The following is a 25,967-nucleotide window of genomic DNA, read 5'->3' on the forward strand; positions in this document are numbered from 1 at the left end:
TTTCCTTATGTCCTTTTTCAGGTGACTATTCACCTACAAGGTACTGAACCATGCTCCTACAAGATTTAGTTCCTTGGTCGTGATACTCATTCCTGATAGTCTGATTAATCTTGAACTCCCCACCTGGAGTACTGTGTCTAGCTTTGGGGTCCCCAATATAAGAAAGATATGGACCTGCTGGAGTGAGTCCAGAGGAGGGCCACAAGGATGATCAGGGGGCTGGAAAATCTCCCCTATGAGGACAGGCTGAGAGAGTTGGGGCTGTTCAGCCTGGAGAAGAGAAGGCTCTGGGGAGACCTTATAGCAACCTTCCAGTACTTAAAGGGGGCCTACAGGAAAGATGGGGAGGGACTCTTTATCAGGGAGTGTAGTGATAGGACAAGGCATAATGGTTTTAAACTGAAAGAGGGAAAATTTACATTAGATATAAAGAAGCAATTCTTTACTGTGAGGGTAGTGAGACACTGGAACAGGTTGCCCAGAGAGGCTCTGGATTCCCCCTCCCTGGAAGTGTTCAAGGCCAGGTTGGACGGGGCTTTGAGCAACCTGATCTAGTGGAAGGTGACCCTGCCCATGGCAGGGAGGTTGGAACTAGATGATCTTTAAAGTCCCTTCCAACCCAAACCATTGTATGATTGAAAACATGACAAGTCTCCCCTGCACTCCAGAACCTGAGACGGTGGGACAGCTGACAGCAACTCATCCTTGCTTTCCTGTGCTGCAGGGACTTCACTGACACCCACCCCGCTCTTCTCAAATGTCTAACTCTTTTTTTTTTTTTTTTTTTACAGTGCTCAACCACATGACACATTATTAATAATTTATGGCAGGACTCACTTTAGATAAGACAAGTCCCAAGCAAGGTGCGGAAATTAGACCCAATATAATTCTGTACAAAGAAAATTATTCCCTTCTGCAGAGCCATCAGCTTGCCCCACTGCCTAATACAGGAGCTAATTATCACAACCACAGAAACTCTGTGCAGGCCTTCACCCCTCAGCACACAGTAGACTGATATCCTCAGGTGCCAAGAGAGTATCAAAAAAATGAGAATTATAAATACTAGTACAGAAAATTTTGCCCGCGCTTTGTAAACCAGGGCTGCTCCAAGGCCTGAATTGAACCATTCCATACCAACACATTAAAACAAAACAAAAGAAGTGATTTAGATTCAACTCAAAAAGTAGTATTTAGGCTAAAATAGCCAAACATATATTCTAAGCACATCACTCTGTGGATATTGTTTTTTGGAAACCAGAAGTGTCAAATCCTGCTTGAAGTAATTTCTGTGCTGTAACTGAATACAGACAAGGAGGAACACATCTGGTGCCTGGGCTGTGCAAACATATTTATAATTAAGTAGAATTGAATACCAAAATCCAGCAATGATAGAATTCATTAGACTAGTATAATGCTGTATAATTACTCTCTTTTTTTATATCATCCACTGTATGCTTTAAGAGCTCTTTTTACCCATTGATATCAATGTGCTATGACATATTTATATACACCCTGTATAAAAGGCTGAGGAAGTATTAGACATGTCAGAGGATGACATGGGAAGGCAACTTTTGTACAATAACTACACTGTCAGTGAAACAAGAGGAAACCAATTTAAATTCATTCCCTGGCATGTAACTCTACAGATAGGTACTGGATTTACATTTTGTAAGAAAAGGTGCTCCCTTCTATAGTAGGGAAAAGCCCTGACATGACAAAATCAATACATCACCTTTTCCACCAGTACTACTTCCTCAGCTTGCTGGCCTTGCATTACTGGCCCTCCACCAAACACACAATCACACGGACCTTTCTAAGCATTGCCCTTGGGTCTTTCTGCACTGAAACCATCTCCACACATTATTGCTCACACTTTAAATCTGAAAAGAACTGCCAATAGGCAATTGCTCTCTCTGAGCCTCTGCGTGACTTCCTTTGCTCTCCTTCTTTCCTACCAACACTGGCCAGGTGTCCCGCAACTCCTACCAGACAGCCCAGCCTCCCTCCTGGGCTGTAACACAGTCCAGTGTGTGTAGGTCTTATCAAAGCATCCTGGGCCACCAGGGAAAACCAGGGGCTCCACAGCCAAGTTTGGCACTGACAGAAACTTGGGCTGACACCAACGAGAAAGGGTTGCCACACTTCTTCAAAAAAGTTTGTTGGGTTCCAAAGACATTTGCCATCACTGTCCTAATTTTTTTCATCTAAAGCCATCTGCTACCTCACTCACATGCTCTCCATCTCCCTCTCAGTGCACTTGCTTCTCTTCATTGTCCATACAGAGGAGTAAGGGAGCTTGGACTAACTTAAGAGGTAAGTTAGTTAGCAAGGTTGATAGTACAAATATCCTGGCTGCTCTCATAGATGGGTTTGTGATTATGCCCACGCAGCCCAGTGACAATAACAGCCTTCGGATCAGGCTCAGCAGGCAATTACGGAGCCAGCACAGGGCTTGCAGACCGGCCCAAGGGACGGAGAAACTGCCTACAGCTGTGTTGCCTTCCCCCTTCAAACAGTGGCCAGATACCTACCTGATAACAGCAGTCTCTCCAAAGCTGTAGCTACAGCCAAACAACAGACAAGGAAATGCAGACAGATAAAAGCAGTCTGCAGGGACAGCAAAAAGATAGCTGAAACCAATTATGATTTGCACTTATTTCACATCAGCCCACAGGTTTCTAACAAAAAAAACAAGGGCCCTGACCAGCCACTTCATTTCCAGCCCTCCGCCGTTTGTGAAAGTTATTTGAGCTATGTGCCTGCAGGCTCAGGAGGAACTGTTCTGCATTAAATATATATTGAGTTCATAACCAAAATAGTATCTCTGAAGTGGTATTTTTATTGTAAACAAAAGCTGCAAAAGTTCACACCTAAGGTTCCTTCAGACAACAGAGAAAAACTGCATTTAGCAGTTGCAAACAGCCAAAAGGAACATTAAAATCATTAAGCCAAAATTTAAAGGATGCGGGGTTGTCTTTTAAAAGGAGAAGGCTTGTGCACAAACAAGAAAATAACATGTTCTTTCTATAAACTATGGTATGCAGAAAATTTATCTTTCAGTAGTTACTAGTACAGTTAAGAAATGCCATATTCTTGACAAGCTTAGGATTCAGAAGACATGGAAGATACAATAAAAAGAGTATTTTAAAACTCTGCTGGACCAGAACAAAAGTTAGGCTGTTATTCAGTGAAAATTAAAATAAAGCACTTGTTTAGTAAAGAAGTGTGCATGAACAGGATCTTCTTTTTATTTTCATAATTTTCTAATTAGCTATGTTAACAAAGACATATTTGAAACAGAACTAATTTCAATTTTACATCGTTTCATTTGTTTCATAAAAAGCAGAAAGGACCGAAAAAACACCCTAATAAACCACCAAAATAGTTTTTAAATTCAAAAAATGCAAAACTTCAAAAAAGAAACTGCCAGTGATGACTGAGGAACGATTTTTCAGATTCACTTTCACATTTCATAGGAGAGAACACTGATTATTGACCTCCATATTCTTGATGCAGAGCAATCAAAACACGAGCATCACAGGAATACATGGCAGTATCTTACTGTTCACAGTTCTTTACAAATGTTCAAAAACATCAAACCTGCAATTAGTCTACTGTGTAAGGTGTCCAATTCCCAGGAGGATTCCCGTATTTCCTTACTGTCCAGGGTTTGAGCGAGCGGCTGCACGGTGCTCAGTTGCTCTCTGAGCTCAAACCATGACACTCAGTCTACTCTTAACTGACACTAGGCAGAAGTATACCTACAAAAGTGATCACCAAAACAGCGCTGCTATTCAAAGGGGAAAAAGAATGCTTTTGGGGAAGCGAAGGGTCCCACTTCAGGGAGCCACACAACCTCTGACTCCCAGCAGTGGCCAGGGACCACCCTGGTAACGGCCCTCTCCCACCAGTTGCTGAAGCCACCTGTGTGGTGGAGTTAAGGCACGTATCTACAGCCCAGCCGAGGCTTTCTGGACAAGCCCTGCCCACTGCGGGACGGAGCCTGGGCAGCTGCCCCGAGCCGGCCGCTGCTGGCAGAGCAATCAGTGCAGCTCCCTCCCAAATATCCTCTTCTCCAAGCAACACTCGCACGCAAAGCAAGGAGCAGACTGAAACATCAGAGGACTTGTGTCCTGGCAACTTGTGGGAAGACAATGCCTTTTCCCAGAGCTCTGCAGCCCTTCCTGCCTCACACAGCCAGCTGCGTCCCTCAGATGCTGTGGGAATGCCTACATTTTTCCTAAGAGGAAAGCAAGGCAGGACAAACCATCTTCACAGGCCAAATACAACCCCAGGACCAAGACATCAGCATTGCTCTTAGATCTCTTTTATGCCACATGCTTTTGAAAATCATTATCGTATCTTTCAGATAACAAAATTAAACTCAGTAGAATTTGCAATGAGCAAATAATATGGCTAATTAAATATTTGCATCTCAGCTTGAAAGCCTGAAATCTTCTACCACACTATCCCGCAACTGGCAATGAAAATAAATAAATCAAAAAAGTAAAACCATGTGAATTATCTAGACTTGATATCACAAAGATGCAGGGGCTCCCATGGTGAAATCTGTATCTAGAGAAAAATATTACATGTTCTGATTTGCTTTTTATTACATGCAAGTGTGGCCTGGTTTGCTAGTTTCAAATACATTAAAAAAAAAAAAAAAAAAAAGGCAGGAAGGCAGTTTCATAGCTAATTAATCCCTGAACCTTCCAAGAGAATGAGAATATAAAAGTCACCCACAAAAAGTAAGGGCTCCAAAACTAATATTACCAACATATACCAGTAATTTAAATCATTTGAACTAAAGATTTTAAAGGAATTACTTGCATACTTAAAGTTCAGTATTTGCATAAGTCTCTGCAAGATCTGAATAACTCAGGGAATTTGTTTCAAGTTTATCTTAAAGACCTAGAAGGCACCCCAGATACAGCACTACCATTTAAAGGTTACAACAAACTCATGGAATCAGCATGAAATTTTCAGAAGACATATTGATATATTTTTAAACTTTTTCTCTGTTCTTTGAAGGGTTTTACAATTATTATATCAGCAGTATTCTCATGTAGAGGCTTGGGAAAAGAATATGGCAGAACACAGAAGAATCAATCAGGTGCAGTGGTTGGATATTGCACATCATTTATTCATATTTCAAAAGTGCTGCTATTAAAATGCAATTATATTTTTGCTTTGTCTTCATTCAAAATTTAAAAAATGTGAAGGGTACTTCATTGTTTCTCTACACATTTATTTCCCTAGAAATGCAAGGAAACTCCCAGTCCTTTTTTCTCACACATTGCTAGAGAACATCTTGAAGACCACAGAAAGTCTACACTGAGAGCCCGAACATTTTAAGCTGAAGAAGACAGCATCAGCAGTCTTGAACAAAACTGCTATTTCTGTCATGTTAATTGGTCACTAGAATAAAATATTCACTATACAAAGAAGTTGGTGACTGGAATCAAATGGTCATTATGCAAATGAGGTTAAAAATATAAAAGCAGAATCCTTCAAATATTTTCATATCCTAAGTATGCACATCTCTTTGGTATTTATACAATAGATTCAGGGAGGCTCAGCCTGCAAACACTTAGTCACAAAGGAATTTTATGAGATGTCTCACAAAAATTAATGTGAATACTTCTGCATAGAATGGTTCTTGGAAATGTACCCAATAATAATTAATAATAATGACAGTCTTACCTGGTCCCAGGGACAGATGATTCCTCCAAAACACATAAAGAGATATCCCATGGCAACAAGACATACCCAAACCACCAGAGAAAATATACGAAGCAGCTTCTTAAATACAGGTTCTACGCAGACAAGGATAAATATAGCGAAAAAAATTGCTAGGGCCGTTGGAACAGTTATTAAAAATGCCACGTGGTCTTCAATTTCCTGGAAACAGAGGAAAATGAAAAGGAAGTTAAAAACTAATGTACTTAAAGGTCAGACAGCAATAACATACTCTAATCTGATTGCACACAGAGGTCCCAGAAAGACATGACTGAATATCAAAAGTGAGTTGAACCAAAACAGGATTTCTTTCACTGTAAGAAGCTGTTATGTGGAGTATTGACTTCATAAACAACTACTAGCCACACTACTGCATGGTACTTCTTTTACTAAATTGAGAAATATATTAATTGAAGCAGATTGAGAAAACCGTAAATCACACTACAGTAATGCACGAAGCCTGTAGGACTGAGCAAATTAAAAGACAAACCCGATCTGCAAAAGCAGAATAGCCTTTCTGCTCCAGAACTCAAAAGATTTCTGTGATTCATGTGGTTTGCAGGTGAAATTCAAGCACCCCTATTGAAGACTCCAGCTGTCAAAATGCCTACCAAATCAACTATGTGTCCATAACTCTGTAAAAGCCATTTTGACTGTGATATTTGCCAGGTACTATACATTTTGCTCCTGTTTGAAGTATTTATCTAGAAGGACAGGCTCTAGATTACATATATACATTTTCTCCTAGCAACTGCTTACTTCAAAGTGTGCAAACAACACCCTGAGCAAGGACTAGAGTATAACTTGAAGTGAGATTCAGAATAAACAATATTTAAATTTCTTTACAGAACTTCCAGAGAAGTTACTACACTAATATCTTTAAATCACCTAGTGACGGATGCATTAAAAAAGAATAAATATTTAATTTTATATTCCTGTATGTGTTGAAAAGCATCTCTGGTTGAAGTACAATGATACTGTATCAAAGTCTGGGCATAGGATCTTTACTTATTTCCCCAGCTGTTACAAATTCTAACAGTCTCGTTTGTAGCAAAAAGGATTGCAAAGGCAGGCCCCAAATGCTGCTGTTGCAACAGTATAAAATCCTCCACTAACCACACACTTCAAGCAGAAAAGGCTGGTATTTATTTTCATGCTGGTGAAATCTTGGGAACAATCTGAATGTACCTATTTGATGATTTGTAAGATTCCTAAGCAAAAAGTAGTAACATTTCTTTTTCCCTTGCTTTGTAGTTGCTTTCTTAGTGCCCTGATAAATCTTGTTTATTGATGGGTTTTCAACTTAAATACTTAACATTTTACTTAAAAGCTTTTCGATGTGACTTCTCCTTTCTCATAAGACTTGCTACAATTAGAGCAAAACTGAAAATTTACAAGTACATTTGTAAATTTACAAAAATGTAAATTTACAAAAATTTACAAATGTTGTCAGCATTTTTAGGGGGTTGGTTTTTTTCTCCAGATCTAGTAAGTTTTGCACCCCAACCTCTATAGAGATGCTTGCCATAAGGTTCTTTCCCCCTCCTCTCTTCAAACTTCTTTCTTTTCCTTGCGGCCCTGTCTACACATGCACTGCACCTCCCAACTCCCACCCGCTGCATCAGGCGGGTCTGCCCGCTGCCCCCTGCCTCAAATCCACTACCACCGCACCTGCGGCTACCTTGGCACCAGCAGCCCCATGCCGGGAGCCGCTCGTACATGCAAACCCGCTACTGAACATCAAGCAATACCCACCGCGTTTCAGCAGGAGAGGCAAGGTGAGGAGAAGCATACCACCGTATGGCCTCTAGCCCAGGAGCAGCCACCACCCCGGCAGGTTCAAACCAAGGGAAACACCAAGATAAAAGCCCACATCTGATCCTGCAGGCTGCAGATTATCATTCACGTACCCAACCCCGCCCAACAAAAGGCAGCTCATCTTTCAACTCTTCTTATTCTTTCTTCCCTTTTAAATTTACAAAGTCACACATTTAAGCAATTTTATGTATTATTGCAGCACTGATAATCAGGATGTAAGCAAAAGAAGAGTCAAGAAACTGTAAGCAGTGGTGCTAACTTTGAAATGCAAACACTAGTCTTCCAGATATTAAATACACACATTAAGGCTTTCCAGCACTTGGGTGGTCGTACTAAAAACAAATTTATGGGCTTAAAGTTAGGCATAGAGGTAAGTGTCCACATGAATACAGAGCAGTATGAAGTAAGATATATGCAACCTTGCATAGTAAGAGACAAAATATAAAACCTAACTAGTCATAGTAAGAGCTACTGATTTATGTCTCTGAATTCTGTGATTTTTGATCATTCCCATCTCTGAAATTTGCTTCAGTGAATTGCTTTAGTACTTTAACAACCAATGTCAGCTTAGATAACACTAAAAGCATTTAACTTCGACCTTTGACTTCTGCACTTCCAGGTGGGATTGCAAAACTCTTGTTACAAGATCAGAGGAATTAGTCCCTTCACTGATTACAGGACATTATGTTCCTTGCACCCTCTGTCATGCAGTCAAGGTCGCAGCACCGAAGGAACCCACAAGCTCCTGGAGGAAGCCAAGACTCAGGAAAAACCACAGATCTAAATGATGGCAAATTAGTATGTCAGTGATAACAATCACGCTACAAATATACTAGTGAGAATATCCACATGCACTTCAACAGCATGCTTCTCCATTTCATTAAAAAAAATAAAAGTATTGTGCTTTCTAGGACAATCTTGCCTCATGACAAATGAAAAATATTTAGATTTCAGTTTAGAGCATATATATGGCCACATAGCTACATATTTCTATATGTATTCTATCATTAGATCAATCCATCAAAATGTTCCAAATTAAAAGCTAGCCAGTCGGTTTCCTTTTTTTAAGCATACACTAATCTCAACAGTTAGCTAAGCCATTTTGATCACTAAATCTAAAATTTTATTTTTGCTTTCTCCCCTTCTCTGGATGGCTGTTGCACAATTTTACATTTTGTTTTGGTATAAACATATGCAGGAAAAAATAGACCACAATGTATCAGCTCCTCATCACAGGTGCCTGAATACAACCTCCCTAACTGCAGTAGGACATCACCTTTCCAAGCTGACTACAGAACAACCTGCTTCTGATGTCGCAACCTGCTTGCATCACACTGTACGCTGTGTGAATTGTGAAGTAAAATTGAAATTTAAAGACAGAATAGTATACACATTAGGCAATTAAAAAATATATGAGAAAACAATCATTATTAAAATTTGAATCCTTTCGAGAAAGCCTTAACACGTACAGGGGGATTTTTCACAATCCTGCCTGTAAAATACACGTTAATGTCAGGTCAACAAAGGCAGGCCTTATGAGACAGGGGGGTGGTTTTGGAAACTACTTTTAACAATATTTTCCTATTACTTCAGAGGAAACAAATGTTTGTAAAATTGTAACTTTGCGAGAAGGACATTTAAAGCTTGTAACTTCCTGATCAATATTGGCAATCAACAGTGTGTTTAGAAGGTTAAAAGACGATGTTGGCTGCAAAGACAAATCCTGAAGGCTAACTGTTCTGCTTCCTTAACCATTTCTCAAAGAGGTGAGGAAAAAAAAAAAAACAAAACACCTTCCTTCTTTTTTTGTTGCTAGTCTCAGAAATTAAAATACACCAGAGGTAATGGAATTAAAATATCAGCATGACACTTTCAAACATAATGGCTAAGCCTGTAATACATGGATCTTGCCTGACAGCTCTGTCTTCCTGAGTGTTTTCTATCTTGCTGTCTTTTAATTACTGAAGAAATTAAAAAGTCTACTGTTAGAAATTTTTCCAACCCCCATAAATTCTTCAGAAGTGTGTGATAATCTTATCACCACTAAAATCTGAAGAATCACTTTCACTCATCTTTCCAAAGCCCACAACTTTCTCTCATTCTACATCCTGTTCCTTCCTCTTCCAGATAATGCCATGCCCCCGGTTTAATTTTAAACAGTAAAGCTGCTGTAGAGTACTTTACTGTTTTATATAAAACCATACAGCTTGACAAAGTACTCTATAAAAATGAGCAAACAAGCATTTAAAATACCAGTTTTAGCATAAAATCTTTTACCATGGTCCCTCATTCTTTTGGTACTTTTTCCTTTATTCTTTTCATCTACTGGAATTTCACAGCAGTCTGTATACAGAGGACTCCTGCTGAGATCTGAAATACCACACACTTTGAATTAACTCAAACCATTTACGGTGTTAAATTCCTCCTAAAATCACTTTTTGCTGAGATCAATGAAACACTTCCTAAATGTAAATATAAAAACAAGTGAGTAATGTTCTTCAGATATGAAAATTATGTATGATTTCATACATCTATTTTCAAAAATGTGTTAAAAAAACTGTTACAGGGCTAGAGGATTACTAACTTTCTGACCTCTCTCTCAAAACAGGACAACATCTTCCTTTAACCTAAATGACTGAAAGAGTCAGTTGCAAAAATTGTCCATTTTTCCAGTAAAGTCTTTTCCAGGACTTGAGAGGCTTAGAATGGTTTTCAGAAGACATATAATCATCCTTCCCTTCATAAAAGTGGACAGCATTTCAATTCTCTAACACCTCAAGAAATAGTTCTCTACAAAGCCAAAAGCTACAAAAGTCTTCTGGCTACTTGTGACTCTTACCCCATGGTTTTATATTTTAGTGAATCTGCTTACAGCTGACTGCACTGTGTGCCATCTGCTAGACAGCTGGAAAAATCTCCATTTTATTAGGAGGTGTCGTGCCCTGCTCCTGGCCAAGTAGCTGTACAGCTTCATCTAGGACTTCATCATTTAGCACAACAACGGAAAAGTTTTGGCCAACCATCTCAGATTTCTTTTCCATCAATTCCGTCATTATTAATCCATCTTCACTTCAGAAATGGTGCAGTGTCTTTAAGGCCAGATGCTGTTTCCAAGCCCACATGGTATTTTCTGGATCCACAACTTAGAAACACTCCTCTGCCTTTCGTGCCCACCATTTATCTTTCATAACACAAAGCTTTGCTTGTTTTTCTTGCTTAGCTGCCTGGTTAGAAGCTTTCTCATGTGCCTTTTTTTTTTTTTTTTAAGCTTTTATTGAGCTTTGTGAAACATGTTCAAGGACACTAGCAGAAAATTAATTGAACTGTACCTTTTAATCAAACTGTCCTGAAGTTTGTGTTCACAAAGCTTTTGATTTTCACTAAGGCCCTATATAATTGCATGCCTGAGATTTCTTCCCTCTGATTCAGCATTCCCTGTTTGGCTTGGCAGATCAATGATAACAGCATCAGGTTCAAATCCAGTTGTTTCATGATGTCTGTTGTCTTGAGAAATTCGGTTCTCTCTATTAATGAGTCTGATGTGCAGTTTACACTTGCTGTTAGCACACGGTGATAGGTGATATTTGGCTCCTTACTAGTCCACCATCAGCCCAGCAATTTGAACATCGTATGTATCAGGTAATTCTGATGGCATTACAGCTGCCAAGCTGCTGCGTGATGTCATACAGAACCATCAAGAAACAGTTCTGCATCCATTCCCAAATTCTAGATCATTTTGTATTTGTTAGTATCTTGTGACACTATTAAAGCAGTAAGACTTCATTCAAATCCTTCAGATGACTTTCTGGTCATCTGGAGCCTCTCCTCAAACTTGACAGTCATGAACAACGTGCGCTATAGAATCTCCCCTGTATGAGAAGTGCTGCATTTTACAACAGTGCAGTAATTCTGCTGAAATCAACAGGAACTGCTTTTTGACTTTACAGGGTCTGTCCTAGTTCGCACACAGGACTAATAATGATGATACAGTGACCAGCCATGCAGGTATTGTGAACACCCTTCTGACCACCTATGTGCTTGACTACAGTGTCAAGCACTTTTCGCCAGTGGATTCTTTCTAGGGAGTCCAACTACATACAGATGTTGTTCATCTTCTCACTTAGTCAGTAGAAAACAATTGCATCCAGATTTTTTCAAGTTTGCCTGAGAGCTATGAGTGAACCTCGCCTGCCTCAGAGTTGTAGCAATGACTTCCAGGAACACAAAGTCTGACATACCAGAGATCACAGACTTCTCTGCTTAATGCAAAAACATCAGTCCTCACAGAGGTCCTTGGAAGTGCTGAGGACGAGTCAAAGGCCATGGCTGCAGTGCAAATAACAGTAACGTAAAAAAGGTTAAAAGAAAAGTTCTGGAGGCAAAATATTGGTTGCTAGTGAGGAAGCAGACAACTATGGTAGCATTCCCAGAAATGCTCCCAAAACGAGACAAGTTGACACGCAAAAGTTCCATAGCAGCTAAGAAAATGTATTAAAGAGGGAATTCAAAGAAACGGTGAAAATTTGGGAATAGGGAGGGAGCCTCTAGAAGGTAGCTGAGCTAATCTAAAACTAATCTGAGCTAATCTAAACCAGAAGCGAACAAGCGAGTTTGCTGGCACTTCAAAGATCATAGGAAAACATTCAGACTGAAGAGGTTTTAGAAACATAGTATGTGGTTTAAGAGAAGCAGTAATGTCATGGAGACCTGTAATTCGCAACTAAAGAAAAGGATAGAAGTTGATTAAACTCAAGTAAGAAGGAAATGGCAAAGAAAAGCCAGAACAGACAGACTCTCTTTCTAAAAATTTTGCAGAGAAATAAAACACCCACGTGAAAGTATACACTCTTCTATATAAAAACTAAAAGCCTAAGAAGCTAGATGGAAGAACTAAAATGCCTGTTGTTCAAACAACATTATTTACACAATAGTCTTACTGAAAACTTGGTGGAAAAAAGACCATCAGCAGAATACTGAAAAAGCAGAAAAGACTGAAAGCCATACACTTCAGCAGGGGTTGAAGAAAGGCTTGTATTAACAATCTAGGAGAATCAACAAATAGCATAAAGTCCCTATGAACCAAAAAACTAGACTGAACAGCAAAGGCTTATCAAAATAAATGACCTAGAAGACTGGTCATCCAACCAGGACAGAAACTATTTGAGATCCTATGAAATACAGAGATAAGAAAGGCTGTCAAAGAAGAAAACACAACTGGTCAAGGGATACTTCAGTGACTCCCAGCTAGACTGGCTAAGGATCGCAACAGCAGATGGAAGCTGAGACCACTGTCTATATCTCATACACAGCTGCAAAACAAACTAAACAGAAAAACAAACGAACACCCATACAGAGGAACAGAAAACACTCAATCTGATCTCAAGAAGCGGAAAGAACTTGATTCATAAAATATTATTGTTGAGGAGCTACTTTATAACAATGACAAAGCTTGTTAAGCAAACAAATGAAAAACAAACCCCAGACACTAAAATTGAAAGGGGGAGCTAGAAGCTTACAGATTAAAATCTTTGTAGGTGGCCTGAAGACACTATAAAACTCAGAGGCACAGGCTAATCAATTCCCAAAAACAGCTTGAGAAGGACCAAAACACAACCAGAATGCCTGAACAGCCAAGCAGTGCAGATTCTAAAAACTGTCTTTCAAAAAAAAATTAAAGGGGATAATAAAAAGGACCATAAAATTTATCAGGATTAATATAAAGAGTCAATAAAGCAGTCCAAGAAAAGAGCTTGAGAAATAATTTTAAGAGAATAAAAATAAGTAGTATATTCTTTCTGAAACTTAATCAGGAGTTGGCAGCCTGCTAAAGGACTTCTAAGCAAACAGATGATTCAGGTATTAAAAAGAACAGTTAGAAAAGAACAGACTGTAGCAGAAAGGGTTTGGGGTTTTTTTGTATCTGTGTTCAGCATGGGGTAATTCTCATTACAGAATATCTATACAGGGTGAACACATCAGAAGTTCTGTCTCAAATTGAAGTATCAGTATAAGGCATTACAGACAAAAGCAAGAACATGAAATGTAAAAAGACTCCCCACAAGCAAATAGGGTTCACCAGATAGGCCAATGGGACTCAAAAGGAGGAAATGCTTAACACGTAACTTCCACCCAAAAGCACCCCAGTATCTGAAAACAGGAATGTGATGTGATACCAGTCTTAGTAGGTCTGGTACCTATCCTGGAAATATTTTTTAAAAACAAAGGTCCCAAAGTGCCCACAAAAATCCTCAGGAATCCTAGGGTGTATGACATTCAGTATAACCACAAACAATTTGGGAAAAGGGGTGAACAGCAATCTGACAAAGATGAGGGCCAACTATGAAGAACTACAAAAGGATCTTATAACAGTCACTACTGAGCAAGAAAATGGCAGATGAATTTCAGTGGAGATGTGAAGTGATGAAGCTCAGACAAAACAACCTGAATTCTGTACATATGACAACAGGCTCTTGGTTGACTACTAACACTTAAAATTGAGATATTTGGTGTTTATCATAGGTAGACCCATGAAAATGTCACTTCGGTGCTCACTAGCAGTCAAAAAACAACCCAAAATGCAGATCATAGGAAAAGAATAAACAAGAGAGAACACCCTGATGCCACGTCAATGCATGATGAACATAGTAAACAATTCTGGTCCTACCACCACCACCACCACTTCCAAATGAATATAAAAGGAACTAGAAAAGATAGGTTTCCAAGAACAGTCAAAGTTGCAACATAGTGACTAGATACTGATGGAGCAACATTTAGTTTTAGGGTTTCTCTTCTCTGCATGGAGTGAGCAGAACTGTCTTTTGATTTTTAAAGGTAGCATCCATCTCAGACCAAGAGGGAACAACCACCACTTGAGCTGCCTGCATGCAAATATGTAGCCAGGGAACCCCATGAGCCTGTGACCATTCTCACATGCCATGGGACAGAGGAGAGACACCTATCCCTGCCAAAAACATAATTAGCAGAATCAGGACGTGTGTGCTTGTATATTTTATGTACATAAATATGCCCTGTGCAAACCCCATGCACCCAACCTGAACAGCGAGCAGCTTTTCCTATTTCTTTATACATCCTCATTTGCCATATCAGCAGTTTTCTCTCTCCTGATTTATTTTCGATCGATTTGTATCCTCTCATCTTGTTAACCACATTATATAATATCTGTGAGTGCATACAACCATTTATTTAATAATCTGGAGTTCAGAGGGCCCACAGGGCGTCAGGGAACATGAACAGGACTGTCATGCCTTTCGGTCATCGAGCACCATCTCAATCTTCTCTCAGGCTGGCAATCAACAAAAGTAACTCTACTTTAAGACATTTAACAGCCTATGAAAAACAAGGTGGTCCAACCCAGTTACTAGTGGCTACAACACTCAGCTGGTGCACTTATAAAATGGACACTAGCTGGCAGCCACAAAAGATAAACCATGTCCCAGAGAGCAACAAGAGTTAATTACATTCTGATCCCTGAAGTGTCCCCTTCAGAAGAGGGCTTAGACAATATGCAGTAAGTGAGCAAAAGTTTGTACTTTTATGAAACTAATTACTTCAGGCTCCAGAGCTAATTAGCATTTACTCATATAATTTATATTATTTTTTAATGTAAATGTAGTGATTAACATATCCTTGCATGCTTTATTCTACATGTATTGAATTCCCCTCCAAAAATGTGGCTTAATAACTTTAGTTTGTTTTTCAAATGTTCTCAAAATCCTTCTTCCTCTTATTATCAACATAATCTTAAAGAAACTCTCCAATCAATACAACTACTATTTATGCAACATCTCAAAATGCAGATACGTGAAAATAAATTGAGTAAAACACTTATGAAAAATGTATGCTTTGCAGTTAAATATATTCAAAATCTGTCATTGTTGAAAGAGCTCCATCAGTTAAACATTATGGGTAATACATTACTTCACAGGACTCAAAGACATGTTTTTCATATTAACTGCACTGTTACACATTGTAAAAGTGAAATTATGGCCTTCCTTGTACCCATATAGACCCACGGAAATCAGAAATACTGAAGTACTCCTTTGATTCTTTGAGCTATTTAATACTGACAGTTACGTATTTTAGCTGTCACTTTTAAATCGAAGCTAAAAGGTGGCTTTCCCTCACCACTTTACTCCCAACATAATAACTTGAGAATCTGGCTGTAATCAATAAAAAATGTCAAGATGGAACTTGCTTAAAATTAAGGATCACAAAATTTGAACCAGGGAGCACATGAGTTTCAGCACATGAGGAAACTGTGCTCATTTTAAAGGTCTGCTTAACGAAGAAAAAGGTAAGCTTAGGCTTCTTTCTCTACTGGATCTTTTAAAAATACATTTTGCAAGAATATTCCACAGATTAACCTAGCAGCATAATAAGGTAACATGAAAAATAGTTTTAATATTGAAAAGTCACTACTGTCATTGTGTAATTACTTTTCAAGTTTTTCCTAAGGTTTTGCAATTACTTACTGAACACAGTTATTATTATCGCAGAAAATGTTCTTAAAGTTTACTCCCCTAAGGACGCTTTCCACACTCTCATGTGTCTCTCAGTTCAACTGACTTCAAACCAAGGAGATTTCTTACTTCATTTTTGACTCCAGGATCAGACCCGTGTTCTGCAATGGGTATTACTTCTATAATGATAAAATTTCCAATGAAGGTAACCAACATTTTAACTTACATTTGAAATATAACTGTGCCAAATAACAGCTCTATAAAGGTGCAAAACTTCAGACACATTCATAGTAAATAAAGCAAAAGAGATTCTGCAGATTCAGGCATTTCTATTTAGTGTTAGCTGAGGGTTTATTTAATCAGCACTGTTACCCCATTTCATTAAGGCACAGCTAAGAAAACACTGAAAACCAAAGAAAACAAAAATGCTCTGGTACATTATTTTAGTGTTAGACAGATGTCATGTCACTTGAAGAAGTGTCTAAAATCCCACCACCTACCAGTCAGGTTTGGAAATTGCCTGGACTCCCTGAGGCACGAAACAAGCCCAAGTGAGAGACGATGGCCACTTTCTGGTACAAGCTAGCAGGGTGCCAGTGGGGACTACAGGACCAGCTACTGGTCTGGACAACCTACCACCTCCTAGGTCTTCACCAGAGTAGGCTGTGCTCAGATCACTGTGCCACCAGAAAGGACCACCACAGTGGCTGCATCAGAGAAAGGGAATCCATCCACTTGCCAGGGTATACAAAGCAAGAGGACTGATTTATGAGGAGTGGCTGAGGGAACTGGGGTTGTTTAGCCTGGAGAGAAGGCGGCTCAGGGGAGACCTTATCATTCTCTACAACTACCTGACAGGAGGCTGTAGCGAGGTGGGTGTTGGTCTCTTCTCCCATGTACAAGTGAAAGGGCGAGAGGAAGCAGCCTCAAGTTGCACCAGGAGAGGTTTAGATTGGATATTATGAAAAATTTCTTCACCAAAACTGTTATCAAGCATTGGAACAGGCTGCCCAGGGAAGTGGTTGATTCACCATCCCTGGAGATATTTAAAAGATGTGTAGATTTGGCACTTAGGGACATGGTTTATTGGTGGACTTGGCAGTGTTAGGTTAACAGTTGGACTCGATGATCTTAAGGGTCTTTTCCAATCTAAATGATTCTCTGATTCTGTAAGAGTGAGAGCACAAGAAAGCAGGTGCTAAGCCAAGTTCAGAGAACATCTGTTTTTCTAACACACCTCACAGGAGAAATAAGATGTCCGAGTCTTTTCAGTCTGAATTCAGTCTTGCTGGAAGAGAAGCTGGGAGAATCTAGTCTTCCTAGGATTTTCCTGCAGAGTTGACCAAAGTACTAGCAAATTGGAGACATGGATGGGGAAATTTTACCTGGAATGGAAGGACAGCAATCCCACTGATCCAGTCAGTGGGCAGGTCCACTGTATATGCCATAGTATTTACGGTCTTTAAGAGGTCTCACAGCACACAGTTCAGCTACCTGAGAAGGCAGGTGGAAAAAGCAACTACTTTTGCAAATCCCAGTGAATGGCTCTGAAGAGCCATCAGTGCACATGGGATCTCATGGGACTGTCCAATGATCAAACACCAGACTGGTTGCTCCTGAAACTATAAGGGAAACACATCTGGGCCAGAACACTTCCTACCCCAGCTGCCCTCTGGAGCACACTCTGAGAGTGCAACCAGAAGCCATTGCTCCTGCACTCTGGAGCACATCTTCCAGTTAGAGAAACTTCAAAACTAGAACCATGAGTGGTGGAAGAAGTGGATGCTCAGACAACAGACTTGAGGGCAAGGCTGAGGCCAGTAGTGATGGGTGCTGCTTCCTCTTCTTCTCCCAGACACAAGCCTGGAACAGGTTCTCACTGGGAACAGCAAGGGACTTTTAAATCACACAGGCAGCACTAAGAACAAGAGCTCTGTTTAGAGACAAGAGAGAAAGAAAATGTTTTTATACAGGTTTGAGAAACAGACAACTGGGAGGATAAGTGTAGAGACAGCTTCACACTCCTTTGCACAGATGGTGCAATAGTACCTTGAATTTTCAGCATCATCTGAATAAGGCTCAGTGTCCAGAGGCTGCTTATTCAAGATACAAAAATAAAAGATCTGGAGAAGAAAATGTGTGGAGCTGTTTTTTTTTTTCAATAGGATCAGGAGTGATACTCAAAGAAGGAAAAAAAAAAAAAAAGGCAGTGAAAAGGGGAAGAACTGTGCTAATTCACTTATTTTGGGGTCCAGATCCCCAAAACCAGAAGTCTAATCTTGTTGACATCTTTTCATCCTCACATATAAATAAGTCTTGAGCTGTCTCAGTTCTTTCTGAAACACACAGCCACTGTGGCAGCACTCAGCTTGTCTGGGATCACAGCTTGGCTATGGCTGGGGATGCAGGCACAGGATGAAACACTACATGTGTTCAGCTGCACTTTGTTTCCATGATGCTGGCACACCTAGTCGCCCAAGAGATGTGCAGATCACTTCTATCTGTGTTAAATGTCCACACTGCCATCAGCTTGGATTGATATACGGTGCAGTCTGGAAAATTCCAGTGACTGCTACCATTATAACAAGAAGAAGTTTTCTTATTCACAGCGTAAGCATAGGAACTGTGATCTCTGGTTAATGTCCTTAATCTAGGAGACCTCTTGAAGGCTCAATCAAAGAAATCTATTCACCATTTTTATAGGAGTTTTAAGATCCCCACAAATGGGTCAGATATGTTTGTCCACAATAAGGAACTTGAAACCGATTTAAAAAATTTTAAGCAAGATAAGCAGACAGTATTCACAGCACCATGGCAGATCAACTATAAGTTTCCAGTTTCTGAATCCACATACCTGGCTTGATGCTGATAAAGACAGCAGACAATTGTAGCCCAATCCATCACCTGTCTTATTCCCATTGCACCTCAGTAAACAACAGCTCTAGTTGGTACATTATTTGTCATTTTTGTCAGCTGCAGTAATGATTAGGTGTTGTGGATCCACCATTTTGAGTCACAATTTGTGACATTAAATAAGCTTTCCATTACCAGGGTATCCACAAAATTTTAATTTATTAAGATTACAGTTCAAGGTTAAGTATTTTTTCCAACACAGCTATACCTATGGTTTTATCCAGTTCTTATTCAGCATTCAGGTTATTCAATATGAAGGATGAAACAGAGAAACACATGCAAAGTGAGGTTGCCACCAGCACCTCATTACCTTGATGGCTCTCTCTTTCCAGGCTTGTTAGAAACTGGCAAATGAGACAAGCTCTTAGCAGCATTAAAAGTAACCACAGATGTACTGGAAGTGTCATTAACAAATGAAACAAGAAAAGGCCCAGACTGATGCAGTACCAAGGAATGAAACCAGACACAGAGCTAGGAAATTCCTGCTTCAGGCAGGAAGATGCAGCAACCTTTATAGGCCTCACTGAAGAGGTAATACTGGCTACAAAAGTCATGCTCAGACAACCAAAGATACTACTGGAAGTAACATTTGGCAGGGATGGCAATATCCTAATACTGTATCAAACAGCCAGCAACTATAGCTGCCGAATAGTAACTATAGCTGGAAGAATATATTGTAATATGGCACCTAGAGACAAGAAAAAAATTTAGAAACATAGGATTTCCTCATGGAACATTTTAATAGGGGACTTGAAAACAGAACTGTATGCTCATTTATAGCTGGAATTATGGAAAGAAAAGGCATTATAAATACACTAATGTTTATTTTGAATTCTTCCTCATCTTGGTAGCAGCAATAATCTGGCAGAAGAGGTAGGATACCTCCTAGGCACAACAACCACTGCATCAAGCCCGCAAACAACACCATCGCTGCTTGTCCTTCAATTAGTGAGGATTCTCTTACTTCATTACCTTTGCTGTGACTTAGCTTTCTTTTTGGGGAACGGATATGCTAGAGTTTGAAAACAGTATAGCAGATGCTTTGGCTTACTGTCAGTCTGAAAGGATTCCAAGGAATGCTTCCAGACTTTGGATATTCTTGGTCTTCGGGAAGACAGTTGGTACTCTTGAACCAAAAAAGCTTTAAATTACACAGGCTGATGTCAAAAGATTTCCTAAAATTGAGAGTACAAGTGAACTTACAATACGGCTGTGAACTTAAAATATGGCTGTATTATTCTATGCAATTAGGCTATAACAGAGCATCTCATGAATAGGAATGTAACATCACCACAATGTCAGTGTGATGAGTTTTGGTGTGGATGGATGAATTTTTCAGATCCAGAGTACTGATGAGAACATTACCAGAGGCATGCAGCAGACTCCCTTATGCAGACACCTAATCACTTGACACTGTGATGAGAATGATGGAACATGTCTTCTAAAGCTACTTTTTCCATACGGACTTGAAGACTTTCCCCCCTCCATTTCAGGATGAGATTCTGATCATGGAAATCTGGAAGGTTTTGGATGATGTCCAGTTTTTACCAGAAGCAGCAAGGACTTTTAGACAGAGTAAAACCAATCAAAGCAAGGGAGGATTTGCTGTCATTCTGACCAAGGGCCCAAAGACATAGCATACCCCAAAGCAAGCCCCAAGAGGCTTACAGGAGTCTTCTGATCCTCTTCTCTTTGTACAGAGTTTGCTGCCAGCCAGGCTAGCAGCGAAAAAGTTTTAATGTGCTTCTTCAGAATAAAGCAGCTACCTCTGCTTCCATGCGCGATCAGCTAATTCAGTCTGACACCAGAAAGCCAGTTCCTGTGGAATGTACATCTGCCATGTTGCAGGTATGCCTCCCTAGTTAATTGTACTCCCCCGTTAAGAATGATTGCCTACTCCCACTTCTGATACAAAAGATATTTGGCCATGTCAGTGATGTAGGTGTGCAGCCAACCTTTAGTTTCATGGATTTATGAATCAGGAAAAAAGGTTCAGGAATCATAACTGAGCCTACCAGTATGACCATGAACTTTTCAGGAACTTCAGAGAAACTGTTCAGGGGGATAAGTAATACCTCTGCTCCACAGACAATCATAGGGCAGCTAACCCAAAGCCATTTCATGTGCCTTAGAAGAGGGAAGGCATCAGAATGCCATGTTGTACAAGCACTTTTCACTCAACACACGCTCCACTTGGCCAATGATATCCTCAGGAAGCATGCTCCTCCACATCAACTTCAACACACTGACAACCACATCTTAAGAGCTTTACAAGGTCACATGTAGCAGCAAGGATTCGGGAGACAGATAAGGACTGCAGACTAGTATTAAAGGTAAACACCACATAGCAGGCTTGAAGGCTTCGAGCAAGGGGCATGGGCCAGTCTAAAAGAAAACACATGTATATCTGGCAGCAGATTGGGGGACCCTGAGTTTTGGGAAAAGGGACAGAAAGATCTTTACAGACTTAGGTCTTCTCCCACTTACACCACAAATGTCAGAAGATTCTCATATCCCTGAACTGTAGGTTTTTATTGAAGCCTGTATCTATGGACTGGGCACTCTTTATGTCTAGAAAACATGAATAAAGAAAAGTTATGGCCTTCCAATAAATTGTACAATTTGGGCATCATCCCTGTTTTCAGTCAGAGTTTTGTTTTAACCACGTAAGAAACAAAACATCATAACTGCAGATATTTCAGATACACTCCCATTTTACATTATGAATTTTAAATATTTTTTTTTCCTCCAATGAATTGTAGTTGTAACAGATATGCTCCGGCCAGAGACAAACCTGTTCTAGATACCAGTAAAAATGGTTCTAAGTTTTTAGTATTAAAATGGGAGAGGGGGGCAAATAATGAGTTTGTCCTACACATTGTATTGAAAGAACAAGACAATAACCAGAAAGAAAATGAAGCTAACCTCTGGCATTTCTAAGCACTGGAAGGCTTTCACAGGTTTCAGAAAATAATCTACTCTATCGATTAAAGCAGCAGCTAAACATGGATGACTGATCTCATTTTGCCAGTTTTCAGTTCACGCCAGGTACAGAGAAATACAGAGGATACTTTGACACAGGAAATTCAAAGGTTGATACTATCACTACATTATTTAAAAGTCCAAGCTGTGAATGGTCATCTTTCAAGCAGACTCTGCGATTCTTATACCTAGTGTTTGAGGAGACAGAGTGCTTAATTCCAAAGGTCAAAATTACAACAGTTTCTGAAAAAAACAAAAGCAAAATCTCCCAAGAAACCTCTCTCAGTAACAATAGAAGTACATTGCCTGAAAGAAAAGTAGTCAGATTTCCAGGCACACTTTGTAAGTAAACTTCTTTACTGTAATTTTGCAACAGCTTTTATAAATTTTTCATCTGAAATAAGGAAGGCTACAGCTTGTATTCTGACAGGGTGAAACAGCTGAGTAAGCGGAATACATGCCTGTGTGGCTGGCTGTGTTTGGGAACACTTAAGAATATGTTGGGAAAAAAAAGAGGCAACTCAAACATCACAGTGATATATTTTAACAATCAAATAAAATTAAAATAGAAGGAAAGCCTCTCGCTTCCACTAGTTTCAGGGTTTTTTTTAAGAAAGCAAAGAACATAAAAATGGTTCATGGCTTACAAATATCCGTCTTTGATTAACAATGTCCAATCCCACATTCCGCGTTCTAAGCTGTTCTTCGAAGTACAAGAGAGAAATACGAATCGAGTGTTATGGTGAGTCATTTTGGAGACTTGTTTCCACAACGGGCTTAAGTAATGTCAGTAAAATCTTAACTGCTTTGTATGAAATCTAAAGGAAACAACTGTTAAGAAAGATTTCCTTTAACTTCAGATGCAGAGCACAGACTTACACACAACTATCTCACTCCACTTTCATTGAGCCTCCTCTACAAAATTAAATCTTCTGTCAAAACAATTGCATATGTACTAGATGTGCAAAATAAAGACAAGGATATTAATATTGGCTCTTGTGGCTCAGACACTCCCAACTGCTCGTTTTATATCATCAGGCACAAAAAAAATTACTAAGATTTAGTAATAGCTATATAAAAAGAGTATTCTTTATTCAGATGCAGGAGAAACCAATCTAAACCTTCAGGAATATTTTCATCACAAATGCAACCAGAGCTAGACTATAATAAAATGGTTTTAGGTGAAACTCTGGGCAGGGCTCCAAAGGATTTTGTCCAACATCCTGTGGCTGGAAGTTCATACAGGCAAGCTTTCTCTCCGCCTGAAGTTACTTTCATCCATCGACTGGAAACTTTAAGGATGAACCCCACCTCTCTCTCCACTCACCCGTCCAGTTGTTAGCCACAGGAAGATAAAGGCTCAGGAAAAAGGTTTTAAAAGCATTTTTTTTCCTCTTCCTGTATGTCTGGAATTCCAAATGCAGACTGAACTATAAAATTCACTCTTTCTGAAGTAGTAACGCCTGGCAAGATTTGGCCAGCTCACAGTTTTGTTTCCATAACTTTCAGCAGTCCTTTGATCTGGGCCCAGTGTTATGCCACTATTGTTACTGTGAATGACTTACCTCAAGAAATGGAATTATGAAAATAAGCATGTGCAACTTGTAAACAAGCTATAGATTGCACCGTGACCAAAAGGTATGAAATTTCATGCTAAACACTGTCAAGCCTAAGCTCTGATGCCTTGACTGCAGGCAAGTATTGTGTACGTCTCCACACCTAACTATGCCTCAGCCTTAGTATCTGATGGACTTCCATTTCCATCATTGGTCCCTCCAGCCCTGATGGACAAGCACCGGAATTAACACACCAGAATGAGATAAAGTGTCAAACCCGTATTTTGTACACAGAGCTCCAAAACTGGAACACTTAGGCATCAAACAACTGAGTTGTGAGGTATCACCATTACTGGCCTCACTTTAGCTCTTCTAGAACTGTTCTGTATTTAGTAGGAATGGCACTTTCAATGAAAAGCTCAAAAAACAATTAATAAAAATACACAAAAGAAAATAAACCACCAATTAACTCTAAGTTTAGCTAATCCTGCAAGCAGTTCCTGCAGTTTTTAAGACAAAAGTTTGGTCATAACAAGCAATAAAGCAGGATTCTCTGTTCTGTTTAAGTAAACACTTACGTGCAGTGCCTCTAGAAGAGAATCCATTAGATTATACTAACCCACTCATCCTCGCTCTTAGAGACCACTAGCTCTATTCTAGCTTTCCAGAAGACGATTTTTTTAGGAAAAAAAAAAAAAAAGATAAAAAGTCTGAGACCCCTCAAATCCCCATTCTTTACTTCCGAAGTATACAGTAATGCAAACAGTCTGCCTCCAATCATTAACAGCAGGAAAACTCTTTAAGGAGCAAGAATTTTACTGCCCTCTGCAGCTTTTCCTTTGCGTTCAACGCAAGGGCAAAACGCCACAGATTTCTGGGTGACATAAACTGAAACCGACTGTCATCTGCCGCTGTGACATATTTTTCCTCCCGAAGGCTGGAAGCGCCGCACTGGACATGCAGAGAAGGTATCCGACCGCCCAAACTTCACCTCCCTTAAAAACGAAGGCTGTGCTGCCCCAAAAGCTTTCTTGGGAAAATAGGTCAAACGCTAGAAAACGGTCTAATGAGGGGGACGGGGGACCGGGGGGGGCGACGGGGGGCAGGGGGGAACAAGGAGGTAACGGCCCCTGCTTACTTGCCGTAAAAACGTTACTTCAGATACCGGTACGGGCTGCATTTCTGTGCGGCGATTTAAACCCTGCCACGGAAAAGGCCAATCCGGCCAGGCTGCCAGTTGGAAGGGAGCAGAGCCAATGAATTAAGTGAATTAAACTCGATGCGCTTGTTGACTCAGTTTTCGCCCCATCAGCCGCGCTGCCGCTGATCCAGCGGCGCCTCGAAACACCGGGCGGCAAAGTTTGGGCGGAGGGGTCCCCGGGCCCCGCAACCGCTGCCCGCCGCCACCCCGGCGCCTCCCGCCACCAACTTTCCTCCGCAGGAGCAGCAGCACCAGCTCTCGCCCGCCCCGTCCCGTCCCGACCCGACCCGACCCGACCCGGCGGAGGGCGCCGGGTGCGGAGATGCCGGGTGGGCGGCGGGAGCGGGGATACCGGTCGGTCGGCGGGAGCCGCGATGCCGGGCGGCGGGAGCGCGTCCCAGCCCGGGAGGGCGTCTCTTACCAGCCCGGAGGCGAAGAAGACGGCGAGCAAGGCCAGGCAGGCGCCCATCACGATGAGGAGCAGGAAGACGATGAGCGGGTGCTGCTGGCTCATGCAGTAGTAGGACTCGTAGAGCCAGTCCCGGGAGCGGGACTGCTCGCCGCTCGCCCCGCAGCCGCCGCCGCCCGCCTGCTCTGCCCGCTCCAGCAGGTACCGGCGTCTCCTCCTCATCATCATCGCTTCTTGCCACATCGGGCACAGCCCGCGCAACTCCCTCAGCGCTGCCGCCGCCGCTGCTGCAGGAGGCAGCCGGGGAGTGGAGCGGGGCGCGCTCCCGTGCGGGAGGCGGAGAGGAGGAGCCGCGGCGGCGGCGGCGGCGGCAGGGGCATGGGCATGGTGCGCCGGGCGGCCGCCGCCGCCGCCGCCGCCGCGTAGCCAGCCCGGGGCTCGGTGCGCCTCCGGAAGGCGCCCCCCCGCACGCACACGCCTTGCCCGGCTCCTCCGTCGGTGGGGGCGGGAGGATCGCTCCTCCTCGCCGGGGAGGGGAGCGCCCGAGGCCGGCGGCGGCGGCGGGAGCGGGGGGCCGTGAGAGCGGCCCTTGCCCCGGCTCCGGGAGGTGCCCGCGGGGCAGCGCCACCCGGCCGCCACCCGCCTGCCCGCGGCCGCGGGACCTCGCCGCCCCCCGCGGTGCTGCCGCAGGTGCCTCTCCCGACGGCGTGTGCCGCGGCCCCGGCCCCGCCCGGCTCCCCCGGGGGCCGCCGCCAGGCAGCTGCGGGGCGCGCCGCGCCTTCCCGCGGGTGCGTGGCAGCACCTCCCCACGCAGCAGGGAGATACCTTTGAAAATCCCTTTGAAATTACTCCCACGGGCTGAGGGC

At 41.5% G+C, this 25,967-nt stretch overlaps 1 protein-coding gene across 2 annotated transcripts in view; it reads right to left on the reverse strand.

Annotated features, from left to right (window-relative positions):
• ADCY2 (adenylate cyclase 2) overlaps positions 1-25,500 on the reverse strand; it is a 235,727-nt gene extending 210,227 nt beyond the window's left edge. For both annotated transcript variants that reach the window (XR_012629660.1, XM_074874654.1), the window contains exons 1-2: positions 25,114-25,500; positions 5,707-5,904 (exon numbers count right to left, since the gene is read on the reverse strand). Coding sequence is in view for 1 of the 2 variants with exons in the window: in XM_074874654.1 (XP_074730755.1) it covers positions 5,707-5,904; positions 25,114-25,344 (429 nt within the window). In the remaining variant the exon portion in view is untranslated. The remainder of the gene's footprint in view (positions 1-5,706; positions 5,905-25,113) is intronic.
• Between the last annotated feature and the right edge of the window lie 467 nt (positions 25,501-25,967).

Source organism: Strix uralensis, chromosome 1 (genome assembly GCF_047716275.1).
Source record: "Strix uralensis isolate ZFMK-TIS-50842 chromosome 1, bStrUra1, whole genome shotgun sequence".
NCBI lineage: Eukaryota > Metazoa > Chordata > Aves > Strigiformes > Strigidae > Strix > Strix uralensis.